Raw genomic sequence first — 22,583 nt, 5'->3', positions numbered from 1 at the left:
CTTGACTATTGTTAATAATGCTATAGTGAATATTGGACTGCAGATATGTTTTTGATATGTTTTATTTTCTTTTGATATATACCAAGTAGTAGGATTGCTGGGTCATATGTTTTATTTAATTTTTTGAGAAATGTTCATAGTGTTTTGCATAGTCACTGCACCAGTTTACATCATTACCAACAGTGCACAAGAATTCTTTTCTCCACTCCTCATCAAAACTTACAATCTTTTGCCTTTTTAATGACAGCCATTCTAACAGGTGTGAGATGATATCTAGTGGTTTTGATTTGCATTTTTATGGTGACTACTCATGTTGAGCACATTTCATGTACCTTCTGGTCATTTTTATGTCTTCCTTGGAAAAATGTCTTCAGCTCCTCTTCCAGTTTTTTTATTGTTTGTTTATTTTTGCTATTGAGTTGTATGGGTTCTTTATATATTTTGGACATTAACCCCTTATTAGGTATGTTTTTTGCAAATATTCTCTCCATTCCATAGCTCGCCTTTTGTGTTGATAATTCCCTTGGTTGTGCAATTTTTTAGTTTGCCACACTCCCACTTATTTATTTTTGTTTTTGTTACCTTTGCTTTTGGTGTCAGATCTAGAAAATCATTGCCAAGACTCATTCATGTCAAGGAGCTTACCCTAATTATATTCTTCTAGGAATTTTACAGATTCAAGTTTTAAATTTTTTCTCTTTAATCCAGTTTGAGTTGATTTCTGTGTATGGTATAAAATAGGAGTACATTTTCACTCATTTGCATATGGCTGCCCAGTTTTCACAGCACCACTTATTGAAGAGACCATCTTCTCCTTATTGTATAATTCAGCTCCTCTGTCATAAATTAGTTGACCATATATGTGTGGGTTTATTTCTGGGCTCTCTATTGTATTCCATTGATCTATGTATAATAATACCATACTATTTCAGTAACTATAGCTTTGTAATTCTGGGTCCTTTATGGTCCCATACAAATTCTAGGATATTCTATTTCTGTGGAAAATTCCATTGTTATTTTGATAGGCATTGCTTTGGGCATTTTGGGCATTTTAACAATATTCTTCCAGTCGATGAGCACAGAATATCTTTCCACTTATGTCTTCTTCAGTCTCTTTTATCAATGTCTTAGTTTTCAGCATGTATATTTTTTACGTCCCTGATTAAATTTATTCCTAGATATTTTCTTTTTGGTGAAATTGCAAATGGGATTATTTAAAAATTTTATAGTAGCAATAGTTTCTTTTTTAATTTTAATATATGTAATATGTTAGAAAAACAATATACAAAGCTGAACTTCTCCACCATTTCAGCTAACAGTAGGAAGCTCCAATTACACTCATTTAGCATTTTGTGAAGGCTAAGTACAGCACTCAGCACCAGACTCGAACTAGATACAACACAGACATCCTTCAAAATGAAATGTCATTATAGCAAGACAGGTAAACCAGGGCTTAACAAATGACAACCACTTGGGAAGTGAGTGTCATAAAAGAAAAATAACTTTTCACGTTTACTACAATAGATAAAATTCACATCAAACTAGCTTTGTTTCTTCTTTCCCCTCCCACAACCATGTTCATTGGACCAGTTCCTTACATTTGAGCATTCAGTGTACTTTCAGCACACATGCCCAGCAGTATTTTTAGGTCTATTCCATTCTTACTGTATGTAAATGGATTTCAATAATTTATACAAACAAGTAGGCTATGTTCAATCACTTATTTTAAGCGCTTGTACACAGGAATGAAAAGGTTATAGAAAAGTATAGAAACTGCGTTCAGGAAGGAGAAAAGAGGTACCTTAAAAAATGGATAAAAGCAGATCATGTATTTCAGAGGGAAATGGAACAAGAAGAAAAAAACATTTCTCTGCAAAACAAGCAGCACTCTAGATGAGGCGCAAGTTTGGAAACAGTTGTTTCACTGTCTATATGGTTCAAAATTGTATATCCTTGGACACAGATTGCCCAGCATTTTCACCAAATTTTGAAAATGAGATTTCCAAATGATAAATTAACTCCCCCCTCCATTTTTTTGTAAAAAGGCTAATATTGCAGACCCACTTATGTGTAAAAGCCTAACTTACTTTTACAACATTGATTAGTTTGGGGTGTCTAACCTGTTATATGCACATGGTTTCCCATGGGTTCACTTTCCAACTTTTACAAAGTGAAGAATGCATCCACATTAAATGTTCATTTCCAGGGTTTTACAAATCAGTTTTGTCTCCCCTGAATTAACTCTCACAGTAATCCCCTTATCATTTCTTTTGCCTGGCTCAACAGTCAAGTCTACTTAAATGCAGCTGAAAAATACTAAGATTGGACAATATCCAGTGCTCAAAACCATGTAGGATTATTCACATCTTCACCCCATGTAGGAATTCTGACTTTTCAGCTTTTTGAGTTCCTTAATTTGTTGTCTCAAAAATAGTGTCCTTTGCCCTCTCAAAGTTGCTTGAATTTGACATACTCAGACTAAAGATCTTAACATTTTTTAATTGAATACAAATTTCAGACATGTGAACATTCCCCATGTTATGGGCTGTTTCTTGAATTTTTTTTTTAACACTCACCTAAGGATATATATTTGTATTGTTTTGAGAGGGAGAAAGATCAATCAGTCACCTCCCATACACACAGCAACTGGAGATCACACCCGCAACCTAGGTATGTTGCCCTGACCAGGGATCAAACCCGCAACCTTTGCGATGTGTGAGAAAATGCTCCTACTGAGCAACTTGACCAGGACTTCTCACAGTCTTCATGCCTGCATGTCAGCATGATCTCCACACTATCCTTGAACATTTTTTACAAGATTTTCATTGACATGTGCTGTTTGTGGAGGTGTTGATGAACATGTAGTTCGAGTAAATGAATTCTGTGGTACAGCTGTTGCATTTAATGCATTACTCCCAGAGGTATGATTTGGACTACGTGATGGACTTCCAGCGATTTTAGCACTTAAGACTTGGAGGAGAGACTTGATTTATGACCTTGTGGTTGTCAGCCGTTACAGCATGCTGCATTGTGGCCAATTGTAAAAAACTGGTCCTTCCTTAACTACTCGAGTAGTAAGTAATCTTGGCTTTTGATGAAACAGGAGTACTAATCAGAGGTTTGATAGGGACTGTGTTAGTTCAGTGTGCTTATTCTTGGAGACACATAGGAACTTGGAGATAATGTGTCAGACATTAAAGACAATGGAGACATTACATGCTGGGCTTGTGCAAAGAGCTGAGCAGCTCAAGAAATCAGAAAGAAAACGGGTTATGTTGAAATCTGATGATGGCACAGCAGTAAGAAACATAAATTATAGACTGCAATGAGGCTTGTGTCAGAGCTGCTTATAAGAACCTCATTTATTCTGTATATGTCCACATTAGAATTAAGTTGCAGTGTAGCTTGCAAAGTGGGAAGCTAGTGTCTTAAGGTTTGGATCCTGAAGCAATGGAGATACTGGTAACTATGGAACAGGAGAAACAGGGATTATTGAAGTTCATGTTGGAGGTGTAGATATAGGATTCAGTCTAAAGGAGGAATACTGGAAAGAGTTGTGCAAGAATGTCATTCAGATTTTTCTCCCGATATAGATTCTGTTTTCTGTGTAGGGACAGAAGATGTGGGTATAGGCAGTTGGGATTGTTTTTTTATTTCTTGGTTCCAAAATAGAGATTTACTTATTTATTAAGAATTACTTAGTTTCAGCCCTGGCTGGTGTGGCTTAGTGAATTGTGTGCCAGCCTGTAAACCAAAGGGCCACTGGTTTGATTCCCAGTCAGGGACCATGCCTGGTAACAGGCCAGGTCCCTAGTAGGGGACACACAAGAGGCAACCACACACTGATGTTTCTCTTCCTTTCTCCCTCCCTTCCCCTCTCTCTAAAAGTAAAATCTTTCATAAACTTTTTTTAAAAATTAGTTTCTGCACAAAAATCAGTTCTTGGGGGATTCCTCTGTTCAACCCATCACTTAAAAAAAAAAAAACACAGCTCTTTTTAACACCAAAAGGGACAGTTAAAGCAGCAAGGTGTTTCACCGGGTCTCAGCCTCTGGAAGGCTCATAGTCTCCCCCTTGAGAGAATACACATGGTATATAGTTTCTTAGGTTGGAAATGCTGTCCTTGAATCAAATAATTATTCAGAAGAATACAAGTACAGTCATTGGTCTATTACTTATGCCTAATAGCTTTAACATGGCCTGGGTCACAGACATTAAAGGCTTGCTGGTTTTCAGCTATTAAAAAAACTGTCTAGAAAAAGACTAAGAAAAAGCATGGCCTATGACAGTGCTGTGATGCTGGGCTGTGCAAACACATGAGAGCGCACATCACAATTTTTAAAAAAACTCACAATAAGGATCCTGAATAATTTCAAATCTAACTCCTCATGGTACTTAAAAAATCAAAAATATCATTGTGCCAGATTCTTAAAAGGACATGTGCTTGTTTTTTAAAGTGAAGTGTATGGCACAGCTCCCCCAGAGTCATGCTCTGTGTGATGGGCGGGGGGGGGTGGGGGGGAGAAACTCTAGGACTTGATTTATTAGCAACATTAACTGATTTTTAGAACATGGAATAGAAGCTATAGAGAGTCACGGCAGTTTTGAAATTCAGTGCGATTCAAAGTAGGATCATTATTTATTGCTCTACTAGGATAGACAAAAAAAATGCTATTACCCATATTTTTTAATTTTTTAATTATATTTTATTGATTATGCTATTACAGTTATCCCAGTTTTTTCCCCTTTGCCCCCCTCCACCCAGCACTGCCCACTCCATCAAGCAATCCCCACACCACTGTTCATGCCTGGTTCATGCTTGTACATTCTTTGGCTGCTCAAGGTCCTATACAGCACATTACATCCCTATGGCTATTCTGTAACTACCTATTGTACTTAATCTCCTTATGTCCCCACCCATTCCCCCAGAGCCTTCTCCCATCTGGAAACCAACAAAATGCTCTCTGTATCCATCAGGCTGTTTTTGTTTGCATAGTTTTTTAGATTAAATTGTTGATAAGTATTTTTGATATTAATAGTTTTGATCTTTTTCTTAAATAAGTCTCTAACATTTCATGTAATAATGGTTTGTTGAAGACGAACTCCTTTATTTATTTATTTTTTCCTGTCTGGGAAGCTCTTTATCTGCTCTTCCATTCTAAATGATAGCTTTGCTGGGTAGAGCAATTTCGGCTGTAGGTCCCTGCTTTTCATGACTATTTCTTACGAATCACTTCTAGCCACCTGGCCAGGACTAAAGGTCTACACTTTTACTCTTCTTCCCCAACATTTTGTTTTAGAAGTCACAATTTTCATCTATTGAAGTTACACTTAGTTTTTTAATACTTTGTTAACCTTCGTACTAGAGTTATAAGTGATACGCTCAACACCGTTACCTAACAAAACAGCATTCTGAATTTATCTGTCTTTACCAGTGAGAATTATACTTTCAAATGTTTAGTGTCCTTTTGTTCCAGGGTGAATAAGGCTCATTAACATTTTTTATAAGGCCAATATACTAGTGATGAACTTCAGCTCTTGCTTAACTAGAAACTAAGCCTATCCTTCAATTCTGAAGGACAGCTTTGCTGGTAAACGTTTTTTAGTTGGCAGTTTTTTCTTTCAGCACTTCTAGTATATCATGCCACTCCCACCTGGCCTGTAAAGTTTCTGTGGAAAACCCACTTATAGTCTTACTGTGGTTCCTTTGTATATAACAAATTGACTCTTAACAATTTCATTGTAATGTGTCTCAATGTGCTGCTCTTTGCATTCATCTTTTTTGGAACACTCTGGGCTTCCTCGTGTTGAATTTTCATTTCATTTCCCAGATTATAAGTTTTCAGCCATGATTTCTTTGAATAAGCTTTTGCCCTTTCCTCTTTTTTCTGGGACCCCCGCCCAATTAATGCATGTGTCTGCCCACTCAGTGGTATCACACAAAGTTTTTGGCCAGTTAACTTTTTTCTTTTTCCTCTGATTAGAGGACATTCACTGCCCTGCCTTTTAGTTCGCTGATTCTCCTTTCTACTTGAAATAGTCTGATGTTGAACCCCTCTGCTGAGTTTTTCAGTGCAGTTATTCTCTTCTTCAACTCTGATTTGTTTGGTACTTATATTTTCTGTCTCTTGAAATTCTCACTTTTTTATGCATTATTTTTTAATTGATTTGAGAGAGAGGGAGGGAGAAGGGCAGGGGGAGAGAGACATTGATTCTTGTATATGTCCTGACGGGGGATCGAACCAGCAAACTTGGCGTATATGGACAACGCTCTGATCATCTGATTTTCCTGGCCAGAACTTATGCATTATTCTCCTAACTTCATTGAGCGTGTTTATAATAATCAATTTATCAGGTAAGTCACTTACCTCTTTTTCATTATGATCTGTTTGTAGAGTGTGTTTTATTTTGAACATACTCCTCTATTTCTTCATTTTCCTTTACTCTGTGTTGGTTTCTGTGCATTAAAGGAGCCACCTCTCCCAGTGATCTTGTAGACACAATCAGCCTGGCCAGAACTCCTTATAATCTTTTGTGACTGTCTGTGCTGCCTTCTTTGTTCATAGTGGCTCCCAGTAGTTGAAGGTGTGCCGTAATCTGTCAGTGTCCTAAAGGGGAGGATTGCAGTGAGCACCTATATGCAGGCTGATTGGAAGCTGTACCCCATCAGGCAGCAGCTGGGAAATATGTAGTCAGGGCCCTTCCAAGTATATGGGCTTTTTTGCCTGCTCCCTCTTCACAGGGCCCAAGTATATAGCTATGGGTGAAGAAGGGGCATATCCTGCACCCATTAATTGCTGCTGCTTTGCTTTAATTTTTATTGGACACATGAGTGCAAGCCATGTTTGGCTATCAAAGCTGGTGATTCACAGGCCTGTTCCTTGGGTGTCACCTGCAAATCTGTGGTGCCAGACACGAGTACCTGCTCCTTCTGGGGAGATACTGGAGATTTGTAGTGGTCTGCCATCAGAATGGGAGGTGGCATCAGCAGGCTTCCCTGTTCTCCAGGTGCTAACTTTTCTTATGCCCCTCAACTTCTCTTTGGATTCTCACTCTGAATAATCTTTTCTTTATATATAATAGTTCTTGTCCTATTTTAAATTTAGAAGTCAGCCTCTCTTTTACTTTATAATTGGGCTGCTCAGCTCTTGCTTTCTAGAGTAATTTAAGATATAGAACTTCTTTTTATTTATATGGGCATTTGCCTTTAGTTAGCATACACCTTTGACCCTTGAATAACATGGGTTTGAGTTGTGTGGGTCCACTTATATGTCGGGTTGTATGTTTTTTCAGTTAATAGCTGTACTGGGAGTCTGCGGATGTGAAGGGCCAACTGTATGCAATGATCTACGCCATTTTGTATAGGGCACTTGAACATAATTAATTTTTTGTTTGGGGTTTTTTCAATCCATAGGGGGTCCTAAACCTAATCCTGTGCAGATACTGAGGGACAACTAAGTTCTTGGGGAATCAAAAGTTATATGCAGATTTTTGACTGCACAGGGGATTAGCACCCCTAATTCCTGAATATTTCAACAAACTAAAATTTCTATGTCTATATTACCACTCACTAACCTTCATCCCCAGCAAGTCTTTAATCATTTAAACATTTTTAAACTTTCACATTCCTGAATTCTTAATTTTTATTTTTTACCCTGTCATTTTTGAAGGGAACATTACAGTGCTGTATTTTCTAAGCTCTTGTGTACCTAAATATCTTTTCTTGTCTTTGAGACTTTATTCCATTAAAAATACTATGCAGCCCTGGCCAGTGTGGCTCAGTTGGTTGGAACATTGTCATCGAAACCAGGTCACAGGTTTGAATCTTGGTCAAGGCACATACCCAGGTGCAGGTTCAGTCCCCAGTCAGGGTATTATGCGAGGCAACCAATCCATTTTCTCTATCACATCGATGTTTTGCTCCCTCACTCTCACCCTCCCCCTCTCTAAAATCAATAAGCATATCCTCGGGTAAGGATAAAAAAAATACTATACAGATGTCGGTCCCTTGTCTTCTGGAATTTACTTTAATATAAATTAAGACTGAGCCTACCGATTTTTCTACCTAGATGTTTGAAGAATTACTTTTCTTTACTGTGTTTTTTCCAGGTTGTCGTAACATGATCCTGTTAATTTTGGTAATGAAATCAAAGACCTTCAACATCTGCCCACCCAGTACTAAAGTTTTTAAAATTATGTAATTATGGCTTCAGAATACCATTTGCTTTTCTTTCTTTTTGAGAAATACCACCTGTTGAGTCCATATCTTTTTTTCCATTTCCTCTTTTGTTTTTTTCTCCCTTCTTTTTTTCTAGAATTGTCAGCCTTTTAGACATTTTCAAGTCACTAATTTTTGGATGCATTGTTAATTCTGTTTATCTTCAATCAATTGTTCTAATATATTTTGGGTGTCATTTTTTTTCATGGATTTTACTAGATCTTATTACAGTTGGGCAGACACTTAGTGAGAGTACGGAAAAGCTAAGCATAATGAGTTACACGAGCTCTGGAGTGAGACCGCTTCAATCTGAATCCACCTCAGCTACTTATCAGGTATTTGACCTTTCAATTTATTTAGCCATCCAACCCCTAAATTTCCTTATCCATCTAGTGTGATAATATATCCATCTAGTGTAATCGATAATAAAATTACCTACCCCCTTGAATTTGTGTGAGGATTAAAGGAGTTAAAACAAAGCTTCTAGGACAGTACCTAGCATAGGAGCCACAAAAGTTAGCTGTGATTACCAGACATTTTTGAAAGTTCTCTTTGACAACAAAGCAGTATTTTTTCCTGTAATTGTCTTTTTGTTACTTCAAAGATAAGAATCCAGAGTGAATTATTTGCCGACAGTTATGCACATAAATGACATTTCTGCCCCTCCCCACTCCTACTACTGTCAGTCTCCACTTGAGTAGGAGCTTTCCCCGAGCTGCAGCCTGGGTGGGTGTGCATAGGCCTTGCCTACAGTGTGCTTTTTTTCCCCAGATGAAATGCAACTGGAAATACTTGTACTGCATTTTGTCCTGCTTAAGAACAAGTATGGTGGCATATTGAAAGGAGCAAACCTTTTCCTTTATAAATCCATTCAGTTGAGCAGTTTCTACCTTCTTTCCCATTCTCTTTGTAGCTGTAGTAATTAAGAGCTCAAACCCCAGGATTTTCTCAGTGTGACCCCACCCCAAATCCTGAACACTGAGTTTATGTGAAATTATACCCACCTAGTTCCCAAGAAGATGAGTTTCTTCTTTTCTAACAAAACTGCAGTCACTGTTTGTGGCTCCTTAACTAATGGTATGAGGCACTGCTAGTTTGCTTAGTGTAGCCACTCTCACATTAAAGAGTCTACTAAATCTAAATTAGCCAGATGACATTCACTTGATCTTATAAAAATCCTAAAAAACATAATTCACTCTCTAAAATGGAATGAATTATGGCTACTTATAAGTCACTAAGTGTGCGCAGTGGTATTTCAAATATTATATACCTTTATAAGAAAAAACAACCTTCAGGAGATTAACAAAAATTGAAAGCTGAAGAAAAAATTTTTTACTTCAAAACATTTTGGAATTTGATTTTCCTGTCATATTTTTTAAAGTTAAATAGAAAATTTAAAACAAGAAACATTATTTTGATATAAGCTGACCCAAGACAGGCAGTCACACTGATTACAGAGGTTGTCTCACAGCTTCTGGATCAGCATGGCAGAAGCACCCCCTCCTCCATTGCAGATGCTGGCAATACCGTATTCTCCCTGCTTCAAGGCATGAACCAGATGAGTGACAATCCTGGCTCCAGACATCCTAGGATTAAGAAAGCATTTTGGTTCTTCAGTAAATTTGAATTTATGAGTAACAAAACAAGGTTCTATTCCAAATTAACTTTTTGAAAAGCCTATTAGCCATAACTTGTAGCTAAATTTCATTACCTTTCTTAAACTTGGGACAGTTGTTTCAAGAATGGTTACAGCTTTCTTAAAAGCCCAAGCTTAGACTTTAATCTTACATCTTCGTCAGAATAAAACAATGTTAGTTTTCAAGAAATATGTTACAGATCTGTGTTCAGTGTTGGATCCTATCACAAATGGCGTTTGCATTATGAAGGGTGGAAAGGAAATCTTTAACACAGAGTAATAGGAGCTATCATGAAGGACTTTTAGATAAACACAAAAAGGCAGCCATTAACCTACTTAGAGTATTTTTCTGTATGAGTTTACCTACCCAATTGGATGTCCCAGAGAAACAGCTCCTCCGTTGATATTCACTTTTTGAGGATCAATCTCTAGCATTTTAATGTTTGCTAGTACAACCACACTAAAGGCTTCATTGATTTCCCACATTGTAATATCTTCTTTTTTCACTCCTGCATCTTTAAGAACCTGAAATTTTTTTATATATAGATTACGTTTCAATAATTAACAGTGGAAACTTTCTTTTGCTGAAATTCTGCAATTTTGGGTTAAATTTTATTTTTTCAGTTACGTGTGACATACAATACTATATTGGTTTAAGGTAAGTCTGGCTAAAAGTCTATTTTATCTTTTCAAAGAACCAGCTCTTGGTTTTATTGACCTTTTTTTACTGTTTTTCTTGACTGTTTTGTTTATTTTGGCTCTGATCTTTATCATTTACTTCTTTCTACTCACTTTGTGCTTTGTTGTTCTTTTTCTGGTTCCATTGGGTATAGGTTATTTATTCCGTATTTTCTGGTTCTTTGAGGCAAGCCTGAATTGCTATTAATTTCCCTCTTTGAATTGCTTTGGCTGTATCTATAGATTTTTGAGTTGTCATGTTTTCCTTTTGATTTTTCTGAAGATATCTTGATTTCTTCCTTGATCTCGCTGTCCACTCATTCATTATTTAACAGCATGTTATTTAGCCTCTACATGTTTGTGTTTTATCACTTTTCTTGTAAAGTGATTTCTAGTTTCATACCATTGTCACTAGAGAGCATGACTGATCTCAATCTTCTTAAATGTATTGACACTGTTTCTTGCCTAACATGTAGTCTATCCTGGAAAATGTTCTATGTGAACTTGAGAATTTATACTCTTCTACTTTGGGGTGACATAGCCTTAAAATATCAATTAAGTCCTTCTAATGTGTCACTTAAGTCAACTATTTCTGTGTTAATTTTCTGTCTGGATGATCTATCTATTGATGTCACTGGGATGTTAAAGTCCCCTACTGTTACTGTATTAATGTCAGCCTCTCACTTTATACCAGTCAATATGTGCTTTATATATTTAGGTCCACCTGTCAGGCGCATAGATGAGTATGAGATGTATGTCCTCTTGTTGTGCTTGATCCCTTTATCATTATGAAATGCCCTTCGGTCTGTCACAGCATTTGTTTTTAAAGTCTTATTTTGTCTGACAATAGTATTGCTACCACAGGTTATTCTTTTTACAATTTGCATCAAATATCATTTCCATCCCTTTATTTCCAGACTTGTCTTCCAAATCACTGATTCAATCCTCTGCTTCATCTAATTTAATATTGATTCCCTGCAAATTATTCCGTATTTAAGTTACTTTATTCTTCATTTCTGACTGGTTCTTTTTTTTATGGTTTCTCTTTGTTGGAGGTTCTCAGTGACTTCATGTAATCACGTAAGTTAATTGAGCATCCCTATAACCAGTGTTTAATTCTATATCTGGTACAATGCGTGTCTCCATTTCATTTAGGTTTTTTCTGCAGTTTTGTCCTGTTCTTTCATTTGAGCACTATTTCTTCATCTCCTCATTTTGGCTGCCTTACTGTGTTTGTTTCTATGTATTAGGTAGATCTAGAATGTCTCCTTGTCTTGGCAGAGTAGCTCTATGTGGAAGGTGCCCTGTGGGGCCCGGTCTCCCTGGTCACCTAAGCTGGTTGCTCCATGTGTAGGTTGCATGTGCCCTCCTATTGTAGTTCCTCCTTATTAGCTGTTGGCATGTCAGTAGGTGGGGTTGACCCTCATGACTGGACATAACTACAGCAGACTTTTTGCAGGGACAGATTCCACTGAGCAAGAGTTGCTTAATGGGGCTCGGTGTCAGCCAAGTCCACCCTTTGCTGTGTCATTTGTGAAGCTAGTTGGGTGGTGCTGTGGCATGGTCTGAAGCTAGCCACCAAGAGCGTTGGTTCTGCAGGCTCCTTAGGAGGGACTCTAGTGATGTCAAGGTCGGCCATTCTTTGTTCCTGGCTTCATGCTGCCTGGTAGGAGCTAGGAAGTGGCCTGCAGTTGGTTGACACTTTTGCTGGGCTTGAAGGCACTGAGAGAAGCTATCCTGCAAACTACGGCTGGCTGCCACTGGTGCCGGGTATGGGATCTGTTGGTGGGCACAACAGCAAGCTGAGGTCAGCTGCCACTTGCACTGTGCTTGTGTGGCTGCTTAGTGGAAGCCATATTCCAAACCAAGACCGGCCACTCTTTATGCCAGATTTGGGACTACCTGATAGGTGTTGAAAATCAAAGTTGAGACCAAGCACTTCTTGTGCCAGGCTTGGCCATTTAGCAAGAAATACAGGGCACACTGAAACCAGATGATACTTTTTTGGGTTTTGTGGACCTTTGTGGGCCTTTGTGTTTTTCTGGAAGGTCCACAGTGCAAGCCAAGGTAAGGCACATCTGTGGAAAAGTTACTAGAAGAGATTCGGACCAGTTGCATGATTTGGGGGGCAGTGTCTCAGGGAATCTCCAGGGCAGGGCGAACAGTGTCAGCTAGGTTAATGGAGAGTTCAGTTTTATGCCTTTCTGCCAGCTGTACAGAGGGAGGGCTCAAAGGGACAATGGTGCCTGCCAATACTTTCATGCATGGCCCTGCCCCTCCAGCCCTGTCCCTGAATCGAGTGGATTTAGTTCCTCCCCACATGTCCTCCTCTTCTGGAGCCAAGGAGAAGTGAGATTGTGAGCCATCAAGTCCATGCGCGGGCCCTGTAAGAGGAAACCTAGGAATCCAGCAGCCTTCTCACTTAGTTGCAACCTCACTGATTTTCACAGCCAGACATTATGATGACCTCCTCTTCCTGGCCCCAGAGCCCTGGGCGGGGGCTACCCCTCAGAAGAGACCTCCGCAGCCGTGATATCCCTCCAATTCTTAAATTGCCACAGCATGGGTGTAGGATCTACCCATTCAATGTCTCCACTCCTCCAATAGTCTTGACATGGCTTCTCCTGTATTATCTGTACTTATAAGAGTTCTGTTCACCTATCTTCAAGCAGTTCCCAGTGATGGTTATTCTATAATCTAGCTGTAATTTTCATGTGGCTGTGGGAGGAGGTGAGCAGTGTATTTACCTACTCAACCACCTTGATAGAAATTTGGTTTGTGTTTCCTTTTGATGCAAGAGAGATTTAAATATGGAGTTTCTTAGATTCCAGGAAGAATGGCCCTTTTATTTTCAGATTTTAATTTCTCAACTTACTGCATTTTAATCAAAGGATCTTATTTGCACTATCTTATTTCTATATTTGAGAGAGAAACTTGCTCTATCAAATAAAACAGGTGTATTAATCTGTACCGTTGGCATATTAATGTTTTTATTGCATTCCTTATAGTTTTTGCTTTAGAAAAGTTGCTGTGGAGTTATTTTGGGGCACAGATATTCAGAGTTATTGTAACTTTACTGTAAATTATTTAAATTATCTCATTTTGGTAGTTCCTCATAGGCAGGAAGGTGTTGCGATGGTAGTGATTATCTTTATAAAATATTGCTAGTGCCCTTTTTCTATAAAAGTTTTTATATTGTAAGCAACCATAAAATTAACATGGAACTATTCCTGACCCTTCCTGTCTTCCTCCACTGGGCTCAGGTAACTGTTAAGCTATAGAGTTCAAACAGCTTCCTCTGTTCCACCAGCACAGGACACAATGTGGCACGCAAGTGAAACCACTTCTCTAGCTCTCAGAATCTAGCCTCAGTCAGGCATCTACCCCCAGAATCCAGGACTGTTTATCACCCTTGCTTTCCAGTGTGATACATTCACATTCAATTGCAAAACTCCCCCTTTCTCAGATCTGCCAGCTCTGGATAGGTCATCAGTCCCTGCTGTTTCTGACCCTTTTCTAACCATAATCTCCACTTATTTGAATTCTAGAACCGGGACCCTCAGCATTCCCTTTTTCTCCCTGCCATACCAACCTCCCACTTTGTGGTTACGACACTGCTATGTGACTTACAAGTAATTCAAACTATCTTTGTGCTTTAGAACATGAATAACGTTTAAAAGTATAAAACCTGCAACCTTGGTATAAGCAAACCAAAAGCGGCAGAATGGAGTATGTTCTCACCTTAAGTACAGCATATACAGGTGCAACTGGAAAATCAATAGGTTCTACAGCAGCATCAGCAAATGCTTTTTAAAAAAAATTAAAAGTTTTAAAAATCTTTATTATAAGCACCTAAAGCTATACCTAACAACTTTATATATCATATATATCATATGCAAAAATGCAAGTCACCTAATCCCTGTAATATATGTAAATGTAGTTATTCCTTTTCTAAGATTCTACATTTTAATAAGCCATTGATTTTCATGAGTAGGGGGTTGGAGGGATTTGCCTCCAGGGACATTGGTATTACCTAGAGGTATTTTGGGTGATTACAGAGGCCACTTTATGTGGTAACTACTGGTAGAGGCCAAGGATACCTTTGATGCACAGAAACAAAGAATTATTTGTTGTAAAAGGTCAATAGTGCTGAAGTTAAGAAACCACGATCTAAACTAAAAGAATAAAATGCAGTAACAAGGTTTTTGTAAACTAACAAAATATCTGTTTTACTCCTTATGAAGAAGACAAGGCAGATTTTACAGCTAAAAATAGGCTTAAAAGAGATTGAGGGTATGCCAAGGCCACAGAGTTAATAAGCAATGCCAGAACATCTAGATCTCATATTTCTAGACTCCTAATCCCATATTCTTTCTATGTGTATGGTATTGTACCTGGCTACCTTTCCCTATAGTGTCAGGGTAAAACATGTACACGTAGTCTCACGCTCATTTTATAGGACAGGAAGATATTTTTAAGCTTTTATATTAAGCAAATTATAACAAAAATATTAAAAGGTCTTCTATCTCAGTTAAAATATGTACTAATTATGTCCTGTCACAAAGCACAACCTATAGCTAGAAATAGCTTCAATATAATGTATTACCGACCAAGAAACAGTTTCAGGAACGGCTCATAAAGGTTGAGGAATAAACAAGTTCAGAACATCTTCTACCTGCTATTCTTGCCAGTGGTTTAACGTTGAGCCTCCTGGCTGCATCTGCAGTCATCAGAACCGCCGCGGCTGCTCCGTCATTCAGGGTGCTGGCGTTGCCCGCGGTAACTGTGCCTGAAGTCATCGATGAGCATGGCGTCAAAACATGCTTTCCCACTGAGTTATTTTGGTTCAATTAAACAAATCCCTACAGAATACTGCCTGTGTTGCTGATGCATGGAAAATTACAAATACAGATGGAGATAACTCCTGCCCTGGGAAATATATATACATAGCTAACTGTAACACAATCAATGTTACAGTTTATTCAAAGCTAGCTCAGAAACACAAGCGCGATGGCACGGGTACATGCTAATTTATAGTTCTTCAAAGGTAAAGACCAGTTCATATTTTTTCTCCCCAGAGTCTCTTTGCTTGTCCATCACAGAAAAGACACTCATATTTTTTTAAATCTGTCAAAATCAGGCATTTCTTCTTCTCTACAATTACTTGAAATGTCAATGAATACCAGAAATCACTGAGCTATACATTTAAAACGAGAATTTTATGGTATGTAAATTATGTCAGTTAAGCTGTGTTTTAAAATATCAGTGAAGACTCTCTAATAGGCTGTGGCTAATAGTTTTAAATATACCTTTGCAATATAAATTTTTATATGATGCTGTTTATAAAAACTGCTCCACTCCTATAGTTGGTTTTGAAAGATTTAATCAGGAAAGGGAGACTTTTCTTTGGTTTATTAGCACAACTAGATACAGCCAATTTTAAAGGCAGAACTGACATTTTTTCTCAAAAGAATTTCAAAACCATTAAGAACACTGAAATCTCATCTATACTAACATTCAACAATTATTTATTGAGGACCTACTACTACATGCCAGGCACTGGAGATGTAACAGTGAACAACACAGTTGTCACCTTAGTCCTCAAGAAGCTTAGAAATATTTAACATAATATGTAAATTTGACTTTCATATGATAAACTTTCAAGATGAGCTGCATGTGAAAACCAATTTTAAAGTGACTCTATAATCTCTTTTCTAGGATTTATATAATAACAGTATTAACCGTTAAGCAAGTATAAATATACTTTGATCCAAATATTTGTTTTGTTAATTCCACTTGATCTTGATATACTGAAAATGTTCAATAGTTCCTAGATGTTTTCTAGAATTACTTTTTAAAAATCCTTATGATGTAGTAGTAAGGACTCCAATTTTTTTCTTATGCTTCATGTCTTAATACTAACCATTTTCTTTTTGGAAGACGGTCTTCAGCTTTGGAATTTTGCTAAAATCAACACGTTTATATTCTTCATCTTCTTTCACCACTACATCTGGTTTACCTAAAACACAAATCTTTTTTAAATTTTTTAAAAATGTTTCTAGAGAGAGGAAGTGGGGAAGAGAAACACTGATTTGTTGTTCCACTCATTTCTTCATTCACTGGATTATTCTTGTATGTGCCCTGACTGGGGATCAAACACACAACTTCGATGTACTGGGATGATGCTCTAACCAACCGAGCAACCCAGCCTGGGCCAAAAATCTTTTAAGTTAAGTAATCATCAGTTAACAATTAGTCCTTCAGTAAGAAACTGTTGCAGAAGGTGCCTGGTAGTCTGTGCCTCTTTTATGTGCCTGTAGAATCTACCATCTATAATCCATTACTGTCTTAAAGGTTAATAAGTAGCTTAACACAATTTAAATCTATTCAGCCACATCCCAATCTTCTCTCTCCCCCTCCTTCCTTGAACATGGATCCCACTCTCCTATTCCCAGGGGTAGAAGTCCTACCTAGGCTGTATATGTCTTAGTATTCCATCATTCTGTGCACAGTAATCATTCCTAGAATGGAAATGTAACCTAAACCAGCTTAATGAGCTTTTACTGTGGATTTATTCACCCGGAGTTGCTCAGGTGGTCCCTTTGAGGTTTATACACGTGAAGAGAGATAAAGGCAGAAACTTAGGAAGCCTGAGCAAATTAAGCATAAAAGCACGCAGCACTGAGAAGCCAAGAGAGCATGTCCTGTTGGTGCTGTATTCCCAGGTCAAGTCACTAAAACTTCATGAGCTAACTGGTTGCTGCCATATACCTGTTAGTTCTAGGAGGTAATCCCAGAAGCCTTCTAATAATTCTTTTTCACATAAGCCAATGTGTTGTCTGTCACTTATATTAGGTTGGATTGAATTATATTATCTGGTAACATTTCCCTTAATTAAAGAGAAGCACCAGTGTCCTCAGTTAAAATGAAAAAGATGAAAACGTACTAATTGAAAACTTAAACATAAAAAACTTACCAACATGTAAAGTCTACTAAAAAATAAAATCTATTTTGGAACATTATCCCTCTACCTTTTGCTGTGATTGTGACAGGAATAACTTCTTTTCCAAACTTTCCAGCTTCCCATGCTGCTTTGCTTCTGGTGTAGGAGCTAATAGCATAAGTATCCTGTTCTTCCCGTGGAATATTCAGCTTCTTTGCAGTATTCTCAGCACAATTGCCCTGATAAAAGTTGGAATTTTTAAAAGCTAATTAATTTGGTATAACTTATAAAATATCTATTACCTCTGGATAACATAAAATAGCAGTTAAATTTAGTTTCTTAAAATATGCCCTTTTGTACTAGATAACTTTTCACTCATGTCTCATCTTCAAATATTTGAATTAGACCACACATTGCTTTTCCAATGGCAAATAATTAAATAGTTACAGGATACATTACTACAAGTAATTCCATTGTGTGGTAATTTAGTCAATAATTAAGCCAAGCCGAGCATATAAAAATGTTTTCCTAAAGTGAATGGCTAAAATTAACATTTATAGAGCCCATCCTTCAGTTCACCTTCTAAAATACATACATTTTAAAAAACAAGCAGTATTATATACTACATGGCATTTCAGTAGTAAAAAGCAGTAACTACCATATGAATTTTATTGTAGACATCAGTTAGCCCATCTTTGATGATTAAATCTTCAAGCTTTACCCCACCGAATGGTGTTGCTCCTCTGTTCATTACATAGGGAACATTGGACATGCTCTCCATCCCACCTGCCACCATCACATCCTGATCAGCGACACACACAAAGAAAAAACAATGTCAGTTTAGATAGTAGTTGAAAACCCATTACACAGCTACAACAAACAAGTTATTTACATGGACTTTATTAAAGATGTTATATGGTGAACACAGGAAGTACCTGCTTGACCCTGATAAAAGGAAATGGTCTAAAATGTGTAATGATACTAAGATTAGAATCAGAGAGGATTTAAGATAGCAGCAGAGTACAAAGAAGTTATACTCCTCTCCGTCCAGGACCAAACTTCAATTACAACTAGATATAAATATAGAACAATCAACTTGAGTAACCAACTGAAGACTAGCTGAACAGAAGTCTTAAAACCAGGGATTTACAGAAGAAGCCAAATCAAGACTGGTAGGACAGGCAGAGACACGAAAAGGGCTGAGCCCACTTGCATATGTGGCAGCTGAGAATCCCCAGAGCACCAGAGGATTCAGGCACAGCCCACACAACATACGGCTGTGAAAATCTGCAGGGATTCTGGCTGCCAGGGAGAGAGAGGAGTCAGCTAGAAACCTAGGAAACCTCTTGAAAACGCACAAAATCTCTTTAGTAGCCACTCACCCTGGGCTTTAGTGGAGGAAAGGCACCTTGGAGCAGAACAGACTCATGTGAAGAGAGAATGAGTGGTGTGGCTTAATATAGCTGAAAGAACCACCACCAGGGTCGCTGCGCTGAGTCCCTCACCCTCACTGCCCACTAATGCCATCTTTTGAGGGGGGGAGAGTACTACCCTCCATACAGTATCAACGCAATAGAGCCCCACACTTCCGACTCCCTGTGGTCCCACCCTCCCAAGCTCATGTTCTGGACAGAAGTCAGCTGACTAGAGACATGGTATACAGGTCCAGGCAGACTCAGGGTGTCAAGACTGAGTAGTGTGGCTCTAGGGCAGGGGCTGTCTTTTCCTAGCACGCCAGTCTGGTACAGAACCCTTTCCACATGGCCAGATCTTGGTCTGGTTGGGCCTGATAAACCCTGCTGGCCTCACCCTGATGACTGCCTGAGGCCCTGCTGCACTGCAAAGGTCTGTGGGCACCTGGCAGGTGGCAGCTAATCTTGGTGTACCTCAGGAATTTTGCTGAGTGGCCTCAGATCCAGCACTGACACCCAAGTTTGAATCTGTATCAGGTAATCATGACTAAATACCTACCTGGTATTTCACTGAGAACCCACCTCACACAACTTGCATACAGCCAGAGACTTCCAGTGACAGCCTAACAGGCAGAGGCAAGCGAGGCAGATCTCGGGGTGCCTTGGGCCTTTCGCTGACCTTCCCCCAGGCTCGGTGCTGGTCTAAACTGGGCTTGGTGTAGAGGTTGGTCTCTTCTCACATACACCCAACCCCAGCAAAGGCAGCCACAAACTGTGGATCGCTTTCTAGCTCCACAGAGATTGCCCAGACCCAGTCACAGGCGAAGTGTGACACTGACCTGTGCAAGAATGTCGCCCAAGAGGTCCCAGAACCAACACACCCAGTGGTGGGCTTCAGACATCAGGGTAGGACTCAAGTATTTCCACAAGCAGCACATCCAAAAGGAGATCTTTGCATGCACCAGACCGTATTGAGGCAAATCTCACTTCACGTGGTCAGCACCCACTCAGCAGCTCATACACTGTGGTAAGAGCCAGTCCTCACAATCAGCCATCCTGAGGGTTGGCCCCACAACTGGACAAGCCAACAAAAATCAAGACTCAGTTACAGATACCCTGCCATGTGAGGATACAGCAAGAAGACAGCCATCTACAAACCACGACATAAGCCCTCACCAGAACTGAATTTGCTGGCACACTGACCTAGTACTTTTCTGCCTACAAAACCATGAGAAATAAATGTTTTTTAGGCCTCCAAAAAAGACAACTACAATAGGAAGCTCACATAACCCACACAAGTGACATTCCTGGAGAGCACCCAGCTCAGTGATCAGGGAGACTGCACCACTGAGTCCCACAGGATGTCTACTACATGAGGCCACCATACTGAGACTGGGAGATGGTAGATCTACCTAATATACAGAAACAAACAAGGAGGCAGCCAAAACAGGGAGACAAACATGCCCCAAATGAAAGAACAGGCGAAATCTTCAGATAAAGAAATATATGAAATGGAGGCAGGCAATCTACCAGGTATAGAGTTCATATATATGGTTCTAAGGATGCTCAGTGAATTTAGTGAGAACTTCAGCAGCATAAAAAGGAGATAGAAACCATAAAAAAGAACCAGCCAGAAATAAAAAATACAGTATCAGAAATGAAGAAGACTTTAGAGGGAATCACCGTTACATTAGATGAAGCAGAGGATCAAATCAGTGATTTGGGAGACAAGGTAGCAGAAAACACCCAATCAAAGCAGCAAAGAAAAGAATTTTTTAATAGTTCTATTTTTTATTGCATTTTCCCCCTTATACCCTCTTCCACCTCCACCCACCCCCTCAGCCCCACAATAACCACACAGTAGCTTATGTCCATGAGTCCTTTTTCTTTTTTGCTCAATCCCTCCACACCCAACCCCCCAACAGAGCTGTCAGCTTGCTCCCTATCTGAGTCTCTGTTCTGCTTGTTCAGTTTGTTCTTTAGAAAAAAGAAATTTTTAAAAGAATTTATTAATTATTTTTAGAGAGAAGGGAAGAGGGAAAAGAGAGGGAGAGAAACATTGATGTGAGAGAGAAACATTGATTAGTCACCTGCTGCATGCGCCTTGACAGGGACCAAACCGGCAACCCAGGCCTGTGTCCTGACTGGGATCAATCAGGCCTTCACTCTGTAGGACTGATACCCAACTAACTAAGCCACACTGGTCAGGGCAAAAAATGAATTTTTTAAAAAATGAGGCCAGTATAAGGGACCTTTGGCGCAAATGAAGGGTAAACACATGAACCACAGGAGAAAAAGAGAGAGCAAGATGTTGAGAACCTATTAAAAAAACAATAACTAAAAACATCCCTCATCTGGTGAAGGAATAAGATAAGTCCAGGAAGCATAAAAAGTCCCAAACAACATGAACCCAAAGAGATCCACACCAAATAAAATGCCAAAGCTTAAAGACAAAGAATTTTAAAGCAACAAGAGAAAGACATTAATTAATCTACAAGGGAGCACCTATAAGAATGTCAGCTAATTTCTCAACAGAAACATTTCAGATCACAAGGGACTGGCACAAAATATTCAGAGTGATAGAAAGCAAAGACCTACAACCAAGACACCAAACAAAGCTATCATTTAGAATTGAAGGACATATTAGGAGCTTCCCAAACAAAAAGCCAAAGGAGTTCATTACCACCAACCAGTATTACAACGAATGTTAAAGGGACTTCTTTAAGAAAAATAAAGAAAAAAACACAGTTACAAGGAATAAAATAGCAACACATACATACATACCTATCAATAATAACTTTAAATGTAAATGGCTTAAATGCTCCAATCAAAAGACATAGCGAAGCTGAATGGATAAGAAAATAAGACCATATGTATGTTGTCCCCAAGAGATCCACCTAAGGATGAAAGACACACACAGACTGAAAGGAAAGGGATGGAAGAAGCTATTTCATGCAAGTGGAAAATTTTAAGAAGCTGGAGTAGCTATACTTACAAAAAAGAGAATTTAAAACCAATGCTATAATAAGAGACAAGGACACTATATAATAATAAATGGATCAGTCCAACAAAAGGATACGTAAATATTTATGCACCCAACATAGGAGCATCTTAATATATAAAGCATATCTTCATGGATGTAAAGAGATCAACAGTAGTACATTCACTGTAGGGGATTTTAATACCCCACTGACAACAATGGATAGATCTTCAAAACAAAATCACAAGAAACGAGCAGCCTTAAATAACATATTAGAACAAATGGATTTAATTAACATTTTCAGAGCATTTTGCTCCAAAGCAGCAGAATATACATTCTGTTCAGATGCACATGGAACATTATCGAGGAGAGACCACATGTTAGAACACAAAACAAGTCTTAAAAAATTTTTAAAAAACTAAAATCATATCAAGAATCTTCTTTAACCACAACTGTATGAAACTACTAATCAATTACAAGAAAAAAAACTGAAAAGTACACAAACACATGGAGGCTAAATAACAGGTTACTAAACAATGAATGGGTTAACAATGAGATGGAGGAAGAAATCAAATCACACCTTGAAACAAATGAAAATGGGAACACAACTACCCAAAATCTATGGGACACAGTGAAACTATGTCAAGAAATAAGAATCTCAAACACACTATCCTTATACCTAAAGGAATAAGGGGGGGGGGGAAGCAAGCCCAAAG

General features: G+C 38.5%; 1 protein-coding gene and 1 pseudogene across 1 annotated transcript in view; both read right to left on the bottom strand.

Moving 5' to 3' along the window:
- Positions 1 to 2,360: 2,360 nt before the first annotated feature.
- On the bottom strand, positions 2,361 to 7,356 carry LOC129086117 (WW domain-containing adapter protein with coiled-coil-like; annotated as a pseudogene).
- A 2,192-nt stretch (positions 7,357 to 9,548) lies between these two features.
- ACAT1 (acetyl-CoA acetyltransferase 1) overlaps positions 9,549 to 22,583 on the bottom strand; it is a 29,637-nt gene continuing 16,602 nt past the window's right edge. The window contains exons 6-12 of the mRNA XM_054592539.1: positions 18,134 to 18,277; positions 17,564 to 17,714; positions 16,456 to 16,551; positions 15,208 to 15,321; positions 14,274 to 14,338; positions 10,222 to 10,379; positions 9,549 to 9,804 (exon numbers count right to left, since the gene is read on the bottom strand). Of these exons, the coding sequence (XP_054448514.1) occupies positions 9,684 to 9,804; positions 10,222 to 10,379; positions 14,274 to 14,338; positions 15,208 to 15,321; positions 16,456 to 16,551; positions 17,564 to 17,714; positions 18,134 to 18,277 (849 nt within the window). The 3' untranslated portion in view covers positions 9,549 to 9,683. The remainder of the gene's footprint in view (positions 9,805 to 10,221; positions 10,380 to 14,273; positions 14,339 to 15,207; positions 15,322 to 16,455; positions 16,552 to 17,563; positions 17,715 to 18,133; positions 18,278 to 22,583) is intronic.

The sequence above is a fragment of the Pteronotus mesoamericanus genome, unplaced genomic scaffold (genome assembly GCF_021234165.1).
Source record: "Pteronotus mesoamericanus isolate MK-2021 breed Mesoamerican mustached bat unplaced genomic scaffold, CSHL_Meso_final scaffold_36, whole genome shotgun sequence".
NCBI lineage: Eukaryota > Metazoa > Chordata > Mammalia > Chiroptera > Mormoopidae > Pteronotus > Pteronotus mesoamericanus.
Note: the sequence above shows the minus strand (reverse complement) of the source record. Positions and strands in the feature narration are given on the sequence as shown.